The sequence below is a fragment of the Strongylocentrotus purpuratus genome, unplaced genomic scaffold (assembly GCF_000002235.5).
Source record: "Strongylocentrotus purpuratus isolate Spur 01 unplaced genomic scaffold, Spur_5.0 spur5_scaffold_19, whole genome shotgun sequence".
Lineage (NCBI taxonomy): Eukaryota > Metazoa > Echinodermata > Echinoidea > Camarodonta > Strongylocentrotidae > Strongylocentrotus > Strongylocentrotus purpuratus.
The window spans coordinates 27,597,147-27,615,816 of NW_022145604.1; the positions used below are offsets into that span (position 1 = coordinate 27,597,147).

General features: G+C 39.4%; 1 protein-coding gene across 4 annotated transcripts; it reads right to left on the minus strand.

Moving 5' to 3' along the window:
• Positions 1 to 189: 189 nt before the first annotated feature.
• LOC752810 lies at positions 190 to 18,206 on the minus strand. 4 transcript variants are annotated; one of them, XM_030990768.1, is made up of 15 exons: positions 18,092 to 18,206; positions 16,326 to 16,382; positions 15,507 to 15,649; positions 14,205 to 14,392; positions 12,922 to 13,162; positions 12,167 to 12,337; positions 11,321 to 11,478; positions 10,481 to 10,658; positions 8,474 to 8,703; positions 7,969 to 8,073; positions 7,153 to 7,236; positions 6,580 to 6,705; positions 2,743 to 4,597; positions 1,770 to 1,918; positions 190 to 415 (listed from the first exon to the last, which is right to left on the minus strand). In XM_030990768.1, exons 2-15 carry the CDS (start codon positions 16,376 to 16,378, stop codon positions 329 to 331), a joined length of 3,768 nt encoding a protein of 1,255 aa, XP_030846628.1. In that variant the 5' UTR covers positions 16,379 to 16,382; positions 18,092 to 18,206; the 3' UTR covers positions 190 to 328. The 4 variants fall into 4 exon arrangements, with proteins under 4 accessions (XP_030846628.1, XP_030846630.1, XP_030846629.1 ...); XM_030990770.1 differs by having other exon boundaries at positions 14,205 to 14,388; positions 15,506 to 15,649; XM_030990769.1 differs by lacking the exon at positions 18,092 to 18,206 and adding an exon at positions 17,856 to 17,937.
• Between the last annotated feature and the right edge of the window lie 464 nt (positions 18,207 to 18,670).

Here is an 18,670-nt window from a genome sequence, read left to right on the forward strand (position 1 = left end):
AACAAATGTTGCACTCTGGACATTTTGTACATCCTACATTTACTACTCTTTGCTCAGTTACCAAAAGGTAATACACCCTTTCATGGTTAAGACATTTTAATTTGCGCATATACAGTGCGTCATCAAGATTTGCATGTATTGTTGCGTCACTGCTTGCGCTGTGAACTCACATCGTATTTACATGGGCGCCATTTTAAAACGATTAAAGAACTTTGTTTACTCGTAATTTAATGTCAGAGCATGCACACTCTTGTAACCGTGAAAGAGTGTATTAGCTTTTTTTCCCTGGGTTGTGCCTTGTGAGTGTGTCTGATGGTGGTTCCTGTAATCATGTCGTCATGTAGTAGTTAGAGAAGGCTGATCCGGTTGGAGATGAAACTGCCACAAACTCAATGTCTCTGATGGGTACAAAATGCTGTAAAGACAAGACGAGAAAGGATCACGATAAAAAAAAACATGTTACAATCCACTTGCAGAAAACTGCTAGGAAAACGCAAATTTGATTTCAATTTCCAATCATAAATATCTTGATAATCAGACAGGCAATCGGCTTGTAAAAGTCATGGGGTTCCTGACTGACCTAAAGGCTTATAATTATCCAGGATTTTGTTTCAGAATCTGAGACAAAGTTACTCAATCCATTAAAATTCCATTACCCGATCTAGAGATTCCCTCTAACTACATGTATATAACCTTCCCTAAGACATACCATATCATCACCGTGTAGAAGGACCTTAGCTATAGGATTGATGGGACGAGGTTCTAGAGATTGGGGTGTGTATCTCCCTACCGGTACAAACTTCCCTAAGACTTACCATATCATCACCATGCAGAAGGACCTTAGCTATAGGATTGATGGGACGAGGTTCTAGAGATTGGGGTGTGTATCTCCCTACCGGTACAACCTGCCCTAAGACTTACCATATCATCACCATGCAGAAGGACCTTAGCTATAGGATTGATAGGACGAGGTTCTAGAGATTGGGGTGTGTATCTCCCTACCGGTACAACCTGCCCCAAGACTTACAATATCATCACCATGCAGAAGGACCTTAGCTATAAGATTGATAGGACGAGGTTCTAGAGATTGGGGTGTGTATCTTCCTACTGGTACAACCTTCCATAAGACTTACCATATCATCACCGTGTAGAAGGACCTTAGCTATAGGATTGATAGGACGAGGTTCTAGAGATTGGGGTGTGTATCTCCCTACCGGTACAACCTTCCATAAGACTTACCATATCATCACCGTGTAGAAGGACCTTAGCTATAGGATTGATAGGACGAGGTTCTAGAGATTGGGGTGTGTATCTTCCTACTGGTACAACCTTCCATAAGACTTACCATATCATCACCGTGTAGAAGGACCTTAGCTATAGGATTGATAGGACGAGGTTCTAGAGATTGGGGTGTGTATCTCCCTACCGGTACAACCTGCCCTAAGACCTACCATATCATCACCGTGTAGAAGGACCTTAGCTATAGGATTGATAGGACGAGGTTCTAGAGATTGGGGTGTGTATCTTCCTACTGGTACAACCTTCCCTAAGACTTACCATATCATCACCGTGTAGAAGGACCTTAGCTATAGGATTGATAGGACGAGGTTCTAGAGATTGGGGTGTGTATCTCCCTACCGGTACAACCTGCCCTAAGACCTACCATATCATCACCGTGTAGAAGGACCTCAGCTATAGGATTGATAGGACGAGGTTCTAGAGATTGGGGTGTGTATCTTCCTACTGGTACAACCTTCCCTAAGACTTACCATATCATCACCGTGTAGAAGGACCTTAGCTATAGGATTGATAGGACGAGGTTCTAGAGATTGGGGTGTGTATCTCCCTTTCAGTCTACAGGCATAGAGGGCGCATTCCTCGTCTAGCAGTACTTGGTGAAACAGCTGCCCACTCGTTTCTGCAAAATTGATATAAAGGGAGATGGTCATCCGTCTTTCAGATGGTGACGTTAAAGGTCGGTCCCCAGACGTAAATAATCATATCTGATTGATACAGGTCTGTAAAATCCCAATTACACACACACTCACACATTCCCATGTGCAGAAGGTTATCATTTGCTGACAATGGACATGGTTAAAAATACCATTAAGTTTTGCATAAAGCGATGGTCCAATCAAAAATACACCATAGAGCCTCGGAGAGTCTACGGATGAGGGAAATGTTAGATTATGACTATACTATAGGGGGAATGGGTAGAAAGTGTAGAGCATTACACTTGGCCGGTTGGTCATAAAACTGAAGGCTTAATCCTGGTGATTGACAACACCTATTATTGGGTCAACACCCGAATGGTGTCAAATTCATCATGAGAGCCCACTACTAACTTTAAAGTTCATCATGAGAAATGGAAAATAGTTTATGATGTTGACTCTTGGCCAGGCAAGTACACTGTTAAAGAAACTGTCTAGCAGTTAATACAGTAAATGCAGTAAATACGAACAATTGTGTCTGAAACTTGACTAAATTGACAGAATCTTGCCTAAACTTACAAACCAAGAAAAAGTATTGAGCACAGATATGTATGTATGGGAATACAAAAACCTGTGGTTTTACAATCAAAAATCAAGAGTTTTTTAAATAGTTTATAAATTGAGATAACTCGCAAATTATTGGATGTTGAATGTCTGTGAATTAAAGTCTATTTGTAAACACTGTCGCTGACTATTCATAAGACTTATATAGTTTTTAATATCAGAGATTGTGATGAAGTAGAACTCTCACCTCTCTCACTCTCCATTTGTCGGTTCACTGGCTGTACCTGAGCACGATGACGGCCACCCATGAGGCTGTCACTCAAAGACAGTGATCTTACGATCCCTAAACTCTGACCCTGGCTGGGAATAGTCCTGGTTCCTTCAGACGACACTGAAGCAGTGTGGGGTCGGCTGTACTGAAAAGCTGTAGACATAGAACCAGCAGGATGATCTGGGCGGCTTTGAAGAGGGCCGATGACGGGATGAATCAATGAAGACGCAGGTGTTGCCGCTGACGGATGGCCAAAAGAGTTTGTAGGCTGGTTATGGCTCTGTTGTGACCTGGCAGTGTTCAATGTACTTGGGGCAGTTGAGTGGCCAGCATTCTGACCGTACGATTGGAAGCTTGGGGCAGCTAAGGGGCCAGCATTCTGACCGTACGATTGGAAGCTTGGGGCAGTTAAGGAGCCAGTATTCTGACCGTACGATTGGAAGCTTGGGGCATTGGGTGCGACAACAGGCGAAGGCCACTGCAGATGTTCTCTACCCAAGGACAACGCTAAAGAAGAGTTCCTCATGGCCAAAGGCATTTGAATGGGAGTGGGCATCACTGATGAATGGTGAAGGGGTGTTGACATTGATCGCAAATCTGGAGTGGGTTTAAGGAAGGACGTTCCTCCCTGTGCACTTCTTACAGCTTGGGGTGTGTGAATAGCCAACCTTGGATTGTCCATGGGTGGTATGGGTTTGGTTGGAACATTAAAAGCTTGCTGGGTGTCGTGGAGTATATGGGGTTTTGTAATTGCTGCAGGAGCTTGGAGCACAGAAGACGGAGGATCAGTCCCTCTACCATATGGATCGGTTGTAACAATTGTTCTGATACTGTCATGACTTGGAGCATAAGAGAAAGGCATGTTCTTATGGTCCTGCCGAAATCCAAAGTGTTGCTGACCATTATGACCCAAGTCTACTCTCTGACTATGAAAAGAGTCCTGTATATGCGGTTTCACTGCTGAAGATGCATGCATCATTGAATGGCCCTGGGCAGTTTCCTGGCCAACAATGGCACTAGGGAAATTGTGAACTTCAGGACGCCTGGACGACTGACTGGACGACTGACTGGACGACTGACTGGACGACTGGCAAGACTTCTGCAGGAATGCAGGGAAGACACCCTGGAAGGCTTCTGTGCTGTCTGAAACCATCAGCTCTGGTCCTGATGGAGATCGAAGCCGCTGGGAACCGTCAGTCATACGATGAACATCACCCATAGCAAAATCACCAACATCAGTACTTCTCATTTCTGGGTGAGCTGTACTTAGATTGTCAGCGACACTTGAAAAACCCTGACTGACATATGGCATGTACGATGAACTTGGATCCTTTCTCATCGTATCAATGCCTCTAGCAGAATAATCATTCAATGAATCAATCTCCATTGGTAGAGCTCTGTCTCCTTGTTGGTGACTGAATGCTCTCTCAAAGTCTGATGCCTGCATATGGTTTTGTCCTGTCTGGAACCTCTGCTGCTGCGGATGCTGCGCTTCCCTTGGGACATGCTGCTGCTGAAGCTCTCTGTTGGGCATGCTGCCATACCCATGTGCTGTCATCGCAGGTGCAGGTGCAGGTGCAGCGAGGGCCTCCATATTGTCCACATTGCTCATCCTAACTGGATCCATATAATCCGCAGGTTGCTTGGTTGGGACATGGTCCAGCATGTTTGATGCAGGAGGATCCGCTATTTGCAGGTTAGTCATTGAGTGGGGCAGGGTTGAGGCAGGATGACTGAAGGGCTGTTCAGAGGATTCAACTTCTTCTACGTCTCCTACCCCGTGTAGACGAGCTATTTCCAGCTCCAATTGCTTTTCTATCTCTTCCATTTCCTGAAATTGCCAAATTGAAACAAAAGGCACATGGAGGTTTAATACTTTAGACATTAAGAGGGAAGTTCATTTTAGTGCTTTTTTGCAAACATTACTACAAAGCAAAAATGTCAGTGCAATTTGGCTTCTTTTTTTTGTGGGGGGGGGGGGGGAGTGGTATATATTGTGCAACTTTTAATATCAGCCACTTCAGGTATCATCACTAGATAATTTAGTAGGAGACCAGCCTGTAGGTCCCGTGACCAATCTCGGGGAACAAAGGTTTGAAAGTGTTTTTGTGTTCCCTGATGAATACCAAACAATCCCGGGCATTTTCGTGAGGGGTCAACAAAGGTCATACAGGGTAGAAATTCAAATATACTCCAATCGTGTCGATATGCATATCAAATTACTCGTCTGGTCATGGGGATTAAAAACATGTATAGTTTGCTATACCTCCGACCTTAAATGAGGGCGCTATGGTCAAAAACATTGAAAGGGTCAACACACTTTTGACTGGTGGTCAAATTCACCAACACAGTGAACCTTATCAAATTTCATATCAAATTACTCGTCTGGTCATGAGGATTCCAAAAAATGTATAGTTTGTTATACCTCCGACCTTAAATGAGGGCGTTATGGTAAAAAAGGTCAATGCACTTTAGACTGGTGGTCAAATTCACCAACACAGTTAACATTGTCCGATTCAAATAATTTTAGTGTCTTATAATATGTTTTCTGACACGGCAAATTCAACTATACAACTTTCAAAAGTAAAAGTGCTTACCTTGACCATGTACATTCAAAATGGCTGCTGTTTCGGTGACAAACATATATAACTTCTTATCCATGGGTTTGAGGGAAATTTCAAGGTTATAGTAACCACTTTTGGTTTTAAAAGTTGCTTAGTTGAATTTGTTATGTCAGAAAACATATTATTAGACACTAAAATCATTAGAATCGGACAATGTTAACTGTGTTGGTGAATTTGACCACCAGTCTAAAGTGCATTGACCTTTTTTACCATAGCGACCTCATTTAAGGTCAGAGGTATAACAAACTATACATTTTTGTAATCCTTATGACCAGACGAGTAATTTGATATAAAATTTGATAAGGTTAACCGTGTTGCTGAATTTGATCACCAGTCAAAAGTGTGTTGACCTTTCAACGTTTTTGACCATAGCGCCCGGATTTAGGGTCGGAGGTATAGCAAACTATACATTTTTTGAATCCTCATGACCAGACGAGTAGTTTGATATGCATATCAACACGATTGGAATATATTTGAATTTCTACCCTGTATGACCTTTGTTGACCCCTCACGAAAATGCCTGGGATTTTCAAGGGGGCAGCCCAAGTCAAAATTGTTCGGTATTCATCAGGGAACACAAAAACACTTTCAAACCTTTGTTCCCCGAGATTGGTCACGGGACCTACAGGCTGGTCTCCTACTAAATTATCTAGTGATGATACCTGAAGTGGCTGATATTAAAAGTTGCACAATATATACCACTCCCCCCCCCCCCCCCCCACCCACAAAAAAAAGAAGCCAAATTGCACTGACATTTTTGCTTTGTAGTAATGTTTACAAAAACACTTTCAAACCTTTGTTCCCCGAGATTGGTCACGGGACCTACAGGCTGGTCTCCTACTAATTGTTGATAGCTGGTCACATTATGAGTCCAATGGGGGGACCAAATGGGCCTGCAGCTAAGATATACTTTTCAATTCCATTTCAAAAATAAAAGGAACAAAGTTTGTGCATATTTACTTGAAAAGAGAAGAAGCTTGTAGACCATTCAATTGTATGAATGTTCACTGACAGGCACACAAAAGAAGAAAATGAAAGTATGAACATTTACACATGTGTTTTGTAAGAGGGAAACAAAATCATTCAATGTTCAACCATCTATGCAGGGAAAAATTAAACAGACAAACAGTTTTTAAGCCTGAAAACTGACAGCCCTGTCATCATGTACAAGAGGTTGTTGTTGTCTTACATTTAGTTTTTGCCTGTTGGCCACCGTCTCTGCTTCTAGCTTCTCCATCTCATGGAGTCTCGTTTTTGTCTCAGGAGAGACTGCATCTTCACCATCATCACCAAAGTTTAGAACTGCTACCACGTCCTGTAGGTCATTCAAAGAATGAGAAATTGAGTATCTTTTTGTCATTTCTTCCATTTGAATTTCTCTCCAAGCCATTGATTATACAGATAATTGTGAGTTCTGAGAAATAATCAATTGAATGTCTTCCGATCGGTGGTTACCGTCTTTTATGTAAGGAGTGGCAATTGATACCGAATCAGTTAAGATGGAATAAATTTTAGACCAGTCGCCACTCCTGATGTAAAAAGACAGGAAATATAATGTTCACAAAATCATACAAAACTTATAATGATCTAATCTAATGATCAATTCTATAATCCTGCAAAAGGAACTTGGTAGAAAATGTAGAAGCATTAAGAAACAAGCATAAACTGATAAGGGATAATGCTTGACAGCCCATCAAGTCATATATGTGTTCCCATATGTGTAAATATGTGTGTTGATGTGTCGTGATTCTCATAAACATACCTTAGAGCTCATGTGATCTGCTCCCTCCCCATCTGGAGGCGAGGAAAGAACATCAGCCCAGCGAACATTCTTCTGGCTCTGACCCTAAAACAACAAAAATATATAAATTAAAACATAAGATTTTGACAGTTTGGAAATCTGGAACATATAATCAAAGAGATAAAGTTGCAAGTGGAAAGGAAAACTGAAGTCTCAAGACTATAAAATTGGTTGTTGATGATGATGTCTCCATCTGCATCCTATTGTCTCTTTCAGTCTAATTGCTAATGTAATACCAAAATCAATTGTGTGCCTGAAACTGCCATGAATTGCACATGATGTCTACACTCACAAAACTTTCAACCCATATAATGAATTAAGTATAACACTGAAGTTCTGTCATTTATAATTTTGTGTTACAATAGTGTTTGGGTTTTACTACCGTTACACCTCTCTAGCTTGGTATGTTCTCTTTATCTCTGTCTCTGTCTACGTTTGACTCTCTCTACCCTCCCCATCTCTCTGTGTCTCTCTCTGTCTGTCTGTCTCTTTCCCTCCATCCCTCCTTCTCCCTCTCTCTTTCCCTTCCCCTCCCTCCCTCCCTCCCTCCCTCTCTCTCACCCTAGTAGTGAATACATTTCTTGATCAGTGAGTACTTGGCTTACCCCAGGTGTTGTAGGGATACGTCTTGCTGGTGTCAGTGAAGGTGAGCATGACTGCTCCTGTTTGTTGAGAGCTCTTTCTCTCCCTCCCTCCCTCCCTCTCTCCCTCGCCCCCTCTCTTTCTCTAAAACCCTTGTAGTGAACACATTCCTTGATAAGTAATTACTTGACTTACCCCCGGTGTTGTAGGGATACGTCTTGCTGGTGTCAGTGAAGGTGAGCATGACTGTTCCTGTTTGTTGAGAGCTTCATTGAACCTAGGATTAGGAATTCTGGCAGCCTAGAAAGCAAAGCATAGGAAAGCGCTCAATCAGCCTATACAATTTTAGTTTTATTTCTTCTTGTTTTCTTGTTATTATTTCAATGATTTCATCTTTATGAGAGATGATTTGGAGGCTATTTTAGAACACACTGAACTCACTAGAACTCACAATCACATTCGAAATATTGACATACAATTATTTGTAACAGGCGAATGAAACAATTTGCATCAAGATACTTCACAAAGACTTATGCATTACACTTGGTTACTAGCCAAATTTTTATGTTAAACAACTCATCAAGCACTGTACACAACAGTTAGTCCAACCTAAAGCCCTATTCTAACCCTAACCCCCTTTCTGTTTGACAATAAATCCTACAGATTACGTTGTCAGAACAAATGTCAGATGACCACTTACAGTTCCCGGTGTTCTTGCTACTTTAGCAGCACTCTTTGTCTTGTCAGTGACCAGTACTCTGGCCGGTGTGACTGCCCTCAAGGTCTTCGATGATACAGTGTTTGTGTCTGATGTTGGACGGGGTACTCTGGCCGGTGTCATTGCCTTTAGGGTCTTTGATGATGTGGATTTTGTGTCTGATGTCGCGTGGTATATGCCAGCTGGTTTCTCGGTAGCGGGGATGCTTGGTTCTGTTGGGGATTCGCAGAAGATGAGCAAAATCATCAATTTCAATAAAATGAACGTATGGAATTTCATTCAGAAATGCGTGATAGAAAATTATGCGACATGATACAATTGTGTTCGAAACACATTTGAAAGCTTGTGTCCTCTTGGGAAGTGTGTCGCCATTCAAGTATTCACCCGGTAACAATGTAAACTCTAGAAGAACTGTCCCTGCAAGGAAATTAATCCAATTTCTTTACCCAAATAAACACTGATATTTTGAATAATCCCAAATGATAATGTTGGGCCAAGTAGCAATTTGAACACTTGTATTGCATGTACATGATGTAAGATCTATACAAAACATGAAATGCAGAGATGCCAACCTCTTGATACACACAAAAAAAACAGAACGAATATCTTGAAACAAGGGAAACGCTCTCGGCGGTCTCGCCTGCATTATGCAATTCGATATGATGAAAAATTGAGGTTGGAACATTATTTATAGGCAGGGTGGCCCATTAGTAGACCCCAAAAACGAAATCCTCTGGATATAATCAGCATTTTGAAGTGAATATTGACCAAGAATCATCAGAAGAATATTTACTATTAATTGTACCAGGATCGATAACTTGAATGATATATGAACAAATTAATTTAAAAAAAAATTATTTATTAATTCTCATATTAAGTTGTGAAAACATAATTCAAGTCTGCTGACCTAAAATTACCTTTGACCTTGTGACCTGGAATCTGTGTCATATGATTTGTGATACTTGATAACCCTTGGGTACAAGTTTCATGGAATTTGAACAAACAATTTTGAAAATATGCTAAAAATTCAAAATCTTGATGTTGATGCCACAACATAGTCTTAGTTTGTTTACCTTAAATGACCTTTGACCTTAACTTAGTGACCTGAAATTCTACTCACATGATTGGGGATACTTGATAACCCTATAATCTAAGTTTCATTGACTAAGAACTTATACTTTCAAAATTATATCAAAAATTTCAAAAACTTAACGATGATGATACCACAACATAGTCCAAGTCTGTTGACCTGTAATGACACTTGATAACCCTATAGTCCAAGTTTCATTGACTAAGAACTTATACTTTCAAAATTATATCAAAAATTCAAAAACTTAACCTTGGGTTAAGTTTTTGATGTTGACGCCACCGCCGCCGTCACCGGAAAAGCGGCACCTATGTCTCGCTTTTTGAGAGAAAAATATGATTTTCACGAAACTCGACACTACCAATGGCCCGTTAGCCCCGGGCCAGTAAAATTTCAGAAAAATGTTTTACTGGTAAGAATGGTCAAGTAAAATGTTTGCTCTTTCATTAACATTCAATGAGAAAATAGTAAAGCAAAGTTTTTGTTGGGGTTGCAAGAGTTTTTTGTATTTTTGTATTTGTATTTTACTTGAAAGATGAAAAACAGTATTTCACTCTTATTATCGTACTGGTTGGTATCTCTGGGATTTACAACTTTAAATCATCAACTTGTCTATTTTCAATGACTTGAATCTCTCACACACATTCCTAAAAATGCCCCTTATATTACTACTGACAATGATAATATATAAGATTTACAAGGTGCCAAATTTACTTGAAACTGAATGCTCAATGCGAACTTGTTAAACTAACCCTCCCCCCCCCCCCCAAAAAAAAAAAGAAAGAGAAGAGATCATATGAAAGCATCTGTATTATAAAACAATGGAACAGAAGTAGGATAGAACATACAAAAGTGACGGAACAATTAATTACATGCCAAATTAAAAAGATACATGTACTCACTGATATATAAGGATCCTCTGTTATCGGGCAGGAGACTATCGATGAATGCAGTCTTGAAGTTCGCTTGGTTCCCATCCATTGTGAAGCGAGACAAGGTCCTCTTGGCAAACTCACTGTAGACCTTGCTGACATCGTGGTTCTTGGGTTTCTGGTAATAGATGGATGTCCTTCCAGTTGTCTTAAAATTAAAATTAAAAATGTTTTCAAACATGATGTTAACTATAATAATACATCACATTTATAACGCGCCTAATACTTTGATTCTAGGCGCAGTATATACAATGGTCATCGGATTCAGGCTTACCCGTACACAATGTATGCACATTCTCCACTCCCTGGAGAGCATTCTGGCCAGTGATCTGCTGTCGGATGACTTATCCACTAGACCACAACACCTCTATATAACTATACTATCTAACATTCTCCCATGGTTATAAAATTTGATGAACTTTAAAAAAATTATCAGGTATTAATTTGACTCCATGTGGAAAGACACATCTCTTCAAAGCTTTGTAAAAAGCGATCGGTGTTCAGTAAGGTAAAGGTTTACTTGTGGTAAATTAACACAGTATAAATAACCGCGAAAGATCATACCGGTACACAATATCATCCATTCATATATCAACTACAGGAGGTATGATGTATCAATTCATGTTATTTTGATTCCCTTCACATTTTGGACTGAGAATTCAATAAATAGGTACTGTACATGTAGTATCTTTATGCCTAAGTGAGGAAATGGCAAGACATAAAATCAAACCAAGATTTTGATTAGCTTACTGTTAATTGCATTTATCTGCTTAGACTATACTTAGAGTGTTAGAAGGCGCGAAGGCTTACCACGTTAAATCTACCAGACTGTCTCTGTTTAGCGGACATTCCTGAAATGGTCTGGCGCCCTCCCATGATGTCGTGTTGCTTATCAAACGAGTGCAGTCCGGTGTTGTTCAAGATGCTGGCAAGGGCATCGGTACTCTCTTCAAAAGTTATCCCTGCGTCTGGATATCACAACAAATATATGTATAGCAATAAATATTGATAATAATGATGTTTGTTTAACCGACTGCTAAGAAAGCATGCATGAATGCTTGTACGTAAGCAGCAAGATGGTTTTAAGTCCTCTCTGAGGGACTTCGTAATAAGGATTAATGCCTTACCAAAGTGCATGTGCGCATTGACTTGGGACCTCTTGGTTACGAGACCATACTGCTCTACAACTGAGTCATCGCTCATCCTATTTCCTAATACTTATAACGTCATATCATAGTAAACTTTGATTTCTCCATTCATCTATATGTACATTTTCTGCTTTATCAAAACCAACTAAATATCAGGTAGACTTTACCTACAAGACATGTGACTTTTATATCCACAAAAAAAAAAATATTGGGAGTAAGAATAATAGTCAGAACCAAAATCTCTGGAAAAAACACTCAAATTTAAATGACTGCAGATAGTAAGATCCCCAAATCTGATTGATACAAATTTTAATATGGCTACCTCTAAATATGCCTGTGTTTTGCAAAGATATACAAGTACAGTATGTCAACCCATCCACTTAATAGTGAAAGTAATCTAATGCACACATTCACTTGTAGTTAAATACATCAATTTAGAGAAGCTTACATAATTAACTCTCAGACACTTATTTCACCCTTTTGGACCAAAGCATTAAAATTTATTTACCATTTTGTTCTTGCAGGAGAGATTTTTTCCCATGATGCTTCCCTCCTTTGTCGATTTCTCTGACCGCGGAGACATTTGAGAAGTTGTTGACCCGCCCTGCTCCTGTTGATGACAGCTGTCCTAGAGTCTGCCTCCTTCCACCCAGACGTGAGGCAACCACTGACGAAACACCTGTCGACAGATTTATATAATTACATATCAAGATAAAGACTGGGTTTGACTCAATAGCAAAGCTCAGAGGGCAAACAACCTTCCATATTTTAGAATGACCCCTACATTCAAGGTTTCTCCCCCCCCCCCCTTAAAGCTGAAATGGAAACAAGATGTAAACAGTGACCTGAAAAAGTCAACACGATAAAAAGATTGGGCATGACTCCCTTTTGTTTTAAGAACATCCTTGAAATAACCCCCATATATCTCAATGTGCAGGTTCAACTATCCTGGTGGGGTAGTTGTCTCAGGTCACTGGTGGTAAAAATATTAAGGGTCAATTGTCCTGGCTGTGTTGTCCTGGCATCAAGCCAGAGAAATCTGGGGGGGGGGGGTGTTTCACAAAGCTTGTCATCAGTGACAAATGACAGTTTTTTGTTATAAGCTTCTGAAATCCTTGCTTCTGTTTGGTTATATTTGTCACTGATTTGTGTCTTTTGTCATTGAAAAAAAGCTTTGTGAAACGGGGCCCAGGTATTTGAAAGCCTTGAGAGTTAAGGTAACCAAATTTGAACATAAACACAGAGAAATATTGAACTACTGACCTGTCCCAGCAAGAGTTGCTCTTGAAGACACTCTGCTGTCCTGCTTGATCTCTTTCTCCTCCAGCCCTTGACCGATGAGGATGTCGTTGAGGGCGCCATTGTCTACCTCAAACTCCTCCTCCTCCTCGCCCCTGAAGCCCCCGAACCCCGTCTGTCTGCGGCTTTTGACGTCTTTCTTTGTGCCATCGTAGTAGGCACTCTTGAAATGGGTGCCTGGCCTTGTCAAATCAAAAGCCTCAGTCTACAGCAAGTTCATGAAGAAAAAAAGGAGAGTTGGATGTGTTATAAATCATTTATATTGGTAAATTACTGATCAGTTCATTATGTTTCAGTGGTTTCAAATCATTTCAGTCCTTAGCCCCACGTCTCTGGATCAAACTCCCTCCCCTTGTTCTTAAGAAACAGTACTTCACTAAATTTCTTCAAAAAACAACTGAAAACTTACCTGTACAACTCCTCTTAAATTGTTGATAGTCTAAGAGACAGCGCCTTGTAACCTTTGGAAAAGGCACTTTATAAATCCAATTATTATTATTACTATTATTTAAATCATATCATCTGCTAAATTCCCCTTGAAGGCATATGAAATGTCTGCTGTATTACCCGGTTAATAATTTACTTAATTTCCAGTACACAAAAATTTCATAATATAACAAGTGACGTTAGTGACCTCTTTTTGTTAATATACAACATTTTGTCATCAAACATCAAATAATTGAGCATAGTGTTAAAATTGAATGACCTCGGTAAACTAGTGTATGTACATGTAATACCATCATTTGTATGTCACAACGATTGCGGCAGAGTTCTGGATAACCTGAGGTTTCTAAAGTTGGGTATCTGGTACTATACTCTGTCCAACAGACTATTGTAATAGTCTAGGTGACCCATGAAAAATGCATGCACTAACTTTTCAGTTGAAGCTTTGTCAATAAATGGTTGAATTTTGCTAATATTATGCCATGCAAATGATGCAGAGCTGCATTTAAAACTTACATAACTGAGCATTGTGACATGATCATCAAATAGAACTCAGATATTCCTAGCTTTCTTGATGGGTACAACAACTCCTGAGTGCCATCAATTTTAAGAGGTGGCAAAGGCATATGAGATCGAAAACTACATGCAGAATTTCTGTTTTTGTACTACCGGTATTCAACTTGAGGCCATTCAATCTCTCTGAACTCAGCAAAGCAAACTGAGCGTTAATAGCATAATAATAATTGCACAATCAAGAGGTAACAAGTCAGTTTATGGAGCTCAATTTAAGCATAACCATTTACCTGTGTACAAGGCTTTTTGGCGACCGCTTTCCCTTGCTGAAGCTTTTTATTCCATGATTTGTGAAGCTTCTCAAAGTCTGGGACCTTCCTGCGTGTTGGAGTAGAGGCGGCTGCTGTTGTCTTGGAGGCTGTTGATCGGGTGGTCCTCGGGACAGGGATCCTGCTGTTGGGCACTGGGATTTTGCTGCGGAACAAAAGGCCAATAAACTCCAGTTAAAGCCCTACTGCACTACTTACAGCTACTTGCGCCCTCCTTTATAGCAAACAATGCCTAGTCGGTGACCATTGGTCCCCAATGATCCTCTTTTTCTTATGTTAATTGAGAGCTTATTTGATGAGATAACCACCTGTCAGTGACCATGCAGGGGGGTCTAATCCCTCCTGACCAAACTAGTGCAGTGGGGCTTTAAGATCCAGTTACCGCTAAATCTGCGGTGGTGCATTTTTAGTGTCCACTGCTTTCAGCATACATTGTCTACAGCAAGGTCTTGTAATCTAATATTGCACGTCTCATAACCTAACCCTCCATCTTAGGATTCATAATAACTTTGAGAACCACCTCTGTCAATTTCTCAATTTATCTTGAATGCATTTCAATCTCAGTGTGGCAAGCCAAGATTTTAAAAGATTTTAAATATATTCATATTTCAGGCATATTATCACTTCTTAAAGCCCCACTGTACTACTTGTAGCTACTTGCTCCCTCTATACAGAAAACAATGCCTAAGCAGTGCCTGTTGGTGCCCCACGATCCTCCTTTTCTTATGTTAATTGAGCGCTGATTTCATGAGATAACCACCTGTCAATGACCATGCAGGGTGGTCTAATCCCTCCTTGCCAAACTAGTGCCTTGGGGCTTTAAGATCCAGTTACCACTAAATCTGCGGTGGTGCATTTTTAGTGTACACTGCTTTCAGCATATATTGTCTACACCAAGGTCTTGTAATCTTATCGCAAGTCTCATAACTCATAACCCTCCATCTTAGGATTCATAATAACTTTGTCTTACTTTTAGAAACACTTCTGTCGATTGCTCAATTTATATTGAATGCATTTCATTCTCAGTATGACAGGCCAAGATTTAAAAGGGTTTCATGCAAATTAATACTTCTTAAATAATAAATTTAAACCTCTCTTACCAGCCGTTTGCACATTATAACAACAAATAATGTTCAAGGTAGATTCCATCCATCATTAAAATAAAAGGCATTTCAATGTGATTCCATAAACTTTGATAGACTTATGGCAGTTTTGTAAGACACTGTCTGCCCTCTGCAATACAGTCTATATCCTTCACTTACCTCTGCTCTGTCTTCTTTGTAAGTCTTGTAGATCTTGTTGATACTGGTGCCTTTGTTAAACTGACGTTCTCCTTATTGGAGCTCCTTGTAGTAGGTCTAGATGAAGTAGTAGGTCTTGATGAAGTCTTTGGAAGGGCCTTTCTCCTAGTGAATGGGAAAACAATTTGATAGTGATACTTTATTACCAGCCTACTCGTGTGCGCAGCGCTTTGAAACCACAAGGAAAAGGCGCTATATCAAATATCTTTTGGATTGGATTGGATAAGTCTAACTTAGATAAGTCTTCTGCAGATTTCTTCAATGTAGTCTACATCTACAGATTATATTAAATCAATACTCATATACAGTACATGTACATGTACATGAACAGTGTACATCACATTATAGGCAGGAGGGAGCCCTATATTTTTATTGCGATATTGCGTAAAATCTCATTAACTCATTTAACTGTACTACATGTAAACTGCACGAGTGATCTCATCCTCATGTATTTCTTTCATCCAATGCACCCATACGATAATGGACAAACAGTTATACAGTGTACATCAATTCATGGAAAGTATTGACACTTGTTAAGGTCAAATCTTGAGCCAAAGTTTGACTTTGTTGTCATGTTTGTTGATTTAATGCATAAGGCCTACAATGTACTGATCAGGAGAAACCACCTTTTTCTACATGGGCATTTTTACATGTAACTTCATGGTATCTGACTTTTTTTCTTTCTTTTTTCTTCTTCTTTTCTGTACTTTTCAGAACTAATTAATTAATCTATTTTGTGACTGAGAATAGAAATCACCACATTTCAATGAGTGTCACTCACCTCAGGTTGTAAGTTGATGAAGGAACAATTCCACTCTCTCCTGACGTTGGCATTGTTCTGTGAATAGAGAAAACAATTAGATCTACATGTAAGTCTAAAACACAGAAGATAAAACAAGAATCAAGACATGGGGTAGATTCTAGACAGTAGTCTTTAAAAATCTTACAAATTGACCGTATAATTTGCTGTGAAGATAAATGAATTAACAAGCCTCTCTTACGCGAGTGGAGTTTTGCAATTGCATGTGAGCAAAAAAGGCAATGCAACTGGTCAACATTTCTTTTGCAATTTCTAATTCTTTAATATTCAAATTTCTTTTAAACATTAAAATAAAAGAGAAAATATATTTGATGGATTCTCACAACATTGCTATTTGCTAGTCTAAATCCACAACTAGACCCTATAGATCTAAACTTAGTCTATAAAGTTTATAATACTGTATGGCCATAGAACCAAAATAAACAAAACTTCAAAAGAAATGGTGCTAGACTAAGTTACATGTAGAAAGCCTAGAATAGATCTAGAAATAGAATCTATGGCGGGGTAACCAAAGTTCGCGCGTGACCAAAGTTCGCTTTCTCAAAAAATCGGTAAGATTTCGAAAATCTGATATCACCAATGGAAAGAGGGTCATAAAGTCACCCAGAAACGAAATTTTCTTTAGAATTGGGTGCGAAATTGTGAAAATATTGACAAAAGATCGGCAAATTTTGCAGTTATTTGCGTCCGTTCCGAAAAATTATCAACTTACCGATAAGGGTCTGGAAATCTTCATTTTGAGATCAGAAATCCTCAAAATTGTAAGTAAAGAGTGGTACTAACTGATTGTACGATATCTTGCCTTGCAAATTATGATATTACCTTATTTTTGATGGAACGCATTTTTTGATAAATCAACTGTAAACCACCGTGCGTGAAGTTAGGTCTCATTGTTTTTATGACTTTTTTAGATGCAGCGCGCACGCACGATCGGACATCAAATTTTTAGATCGCGATATCTCCGAAATCCTTCGACGGTAAATTTTTCTAGTTGAACCAATTTGTAGTAAAAAACTTTGCCGTCCATTTGGTAATAATTGAAATAAATAAAGTTGTGTAGAATGTGAGAAATCATAGATCGAATATCACATTTTGTAATATGTTCTAAAATGTCCGCGAACTTTGGTCACCCCTTCATACACCTAAAAATGCTAAATCTGAGGACTTTTACTTTTTAAATTTTAGCCTTACAAAATTAAAATAAAAAAGTAGGGTCTAGTTTGTTTATGATGCCCCAATCTACGACGTTCAGTTTCACTTCAAAAATCGGCAGTTGACTGCGAATGCAATCAGTGCAGTGTGAGTGTCACAGTTTGGACTTGGAGTCTGAATCCGACTCAGTTACTGTGTTCGACTTGACTGTTGACACTGACAGACACTTCTTTTTCAACTTTCAAGATCTTGTTCGAAATGAAAAGTCAAGACAGATTAAAAAAACTTAATGTCTTGAATTAACCTGAATATACGTATGAATTAATGATCAGGCCATACTTAATTCAGCAGTAACTAGTAACACTGACGACACGCCAGACTCCACGTGCAATTTGCATGATGATGATGAGTGAATGTGTTAAGAGTCGAATGATAACAAACACAATATGGCATGTGTGGGCCTACGTAGAATGAAAACGCACACAATATTATTGTCATAAAAATCTTCCTATAAAGTAGAGCTACACAAATTCACCATATTATGAAAATAAAACTACATTAAAAAGTATACTCACAATTTATAAGACTGAATATTCCGCAAAAAGGGCGAAATATGAAATTCTTAGAAGCTTTCTTTGAACATCGCCAGTGTCGGAATATTGAAATTTCCCACGGTGACGTCATGAAAACAACTTCGACCAATCACAGTTGAAGGGAAGCGTCGTACAAGCGAGGCGATTCGCTCGTGCATGACGTGTAAACATTTTGCTAGTTCCTTGGGTCGACTGCCTGAAACGGTGGTGGGGGGGGGGGGGGGGTGGGGGGGGGGGGGGACAAATTGCATACGCAATGCGGGGGGGGGGGGAGGGGAGGCGTACACCGCAACTATTTGTGGTAAATCTACTAAGCCGGCGATAATCGATCTTTAATACAATAATGATGATAGGGTCTAGTAATAAAAATAAGTAATCATATAGCAATAATATTTGTATTAGTAAGATAATAATAATAATGATAATGATGCTGATAGTAATAATTAAAATGATAATAATAATAATATTAATGATAATAATTTATCATTATCTATCGAAGTGGAGAAATTAGAGTGCGGTGCCGAGTCTTCTGACTTTCTCTCGGCTTTGCTAGAAATAAAC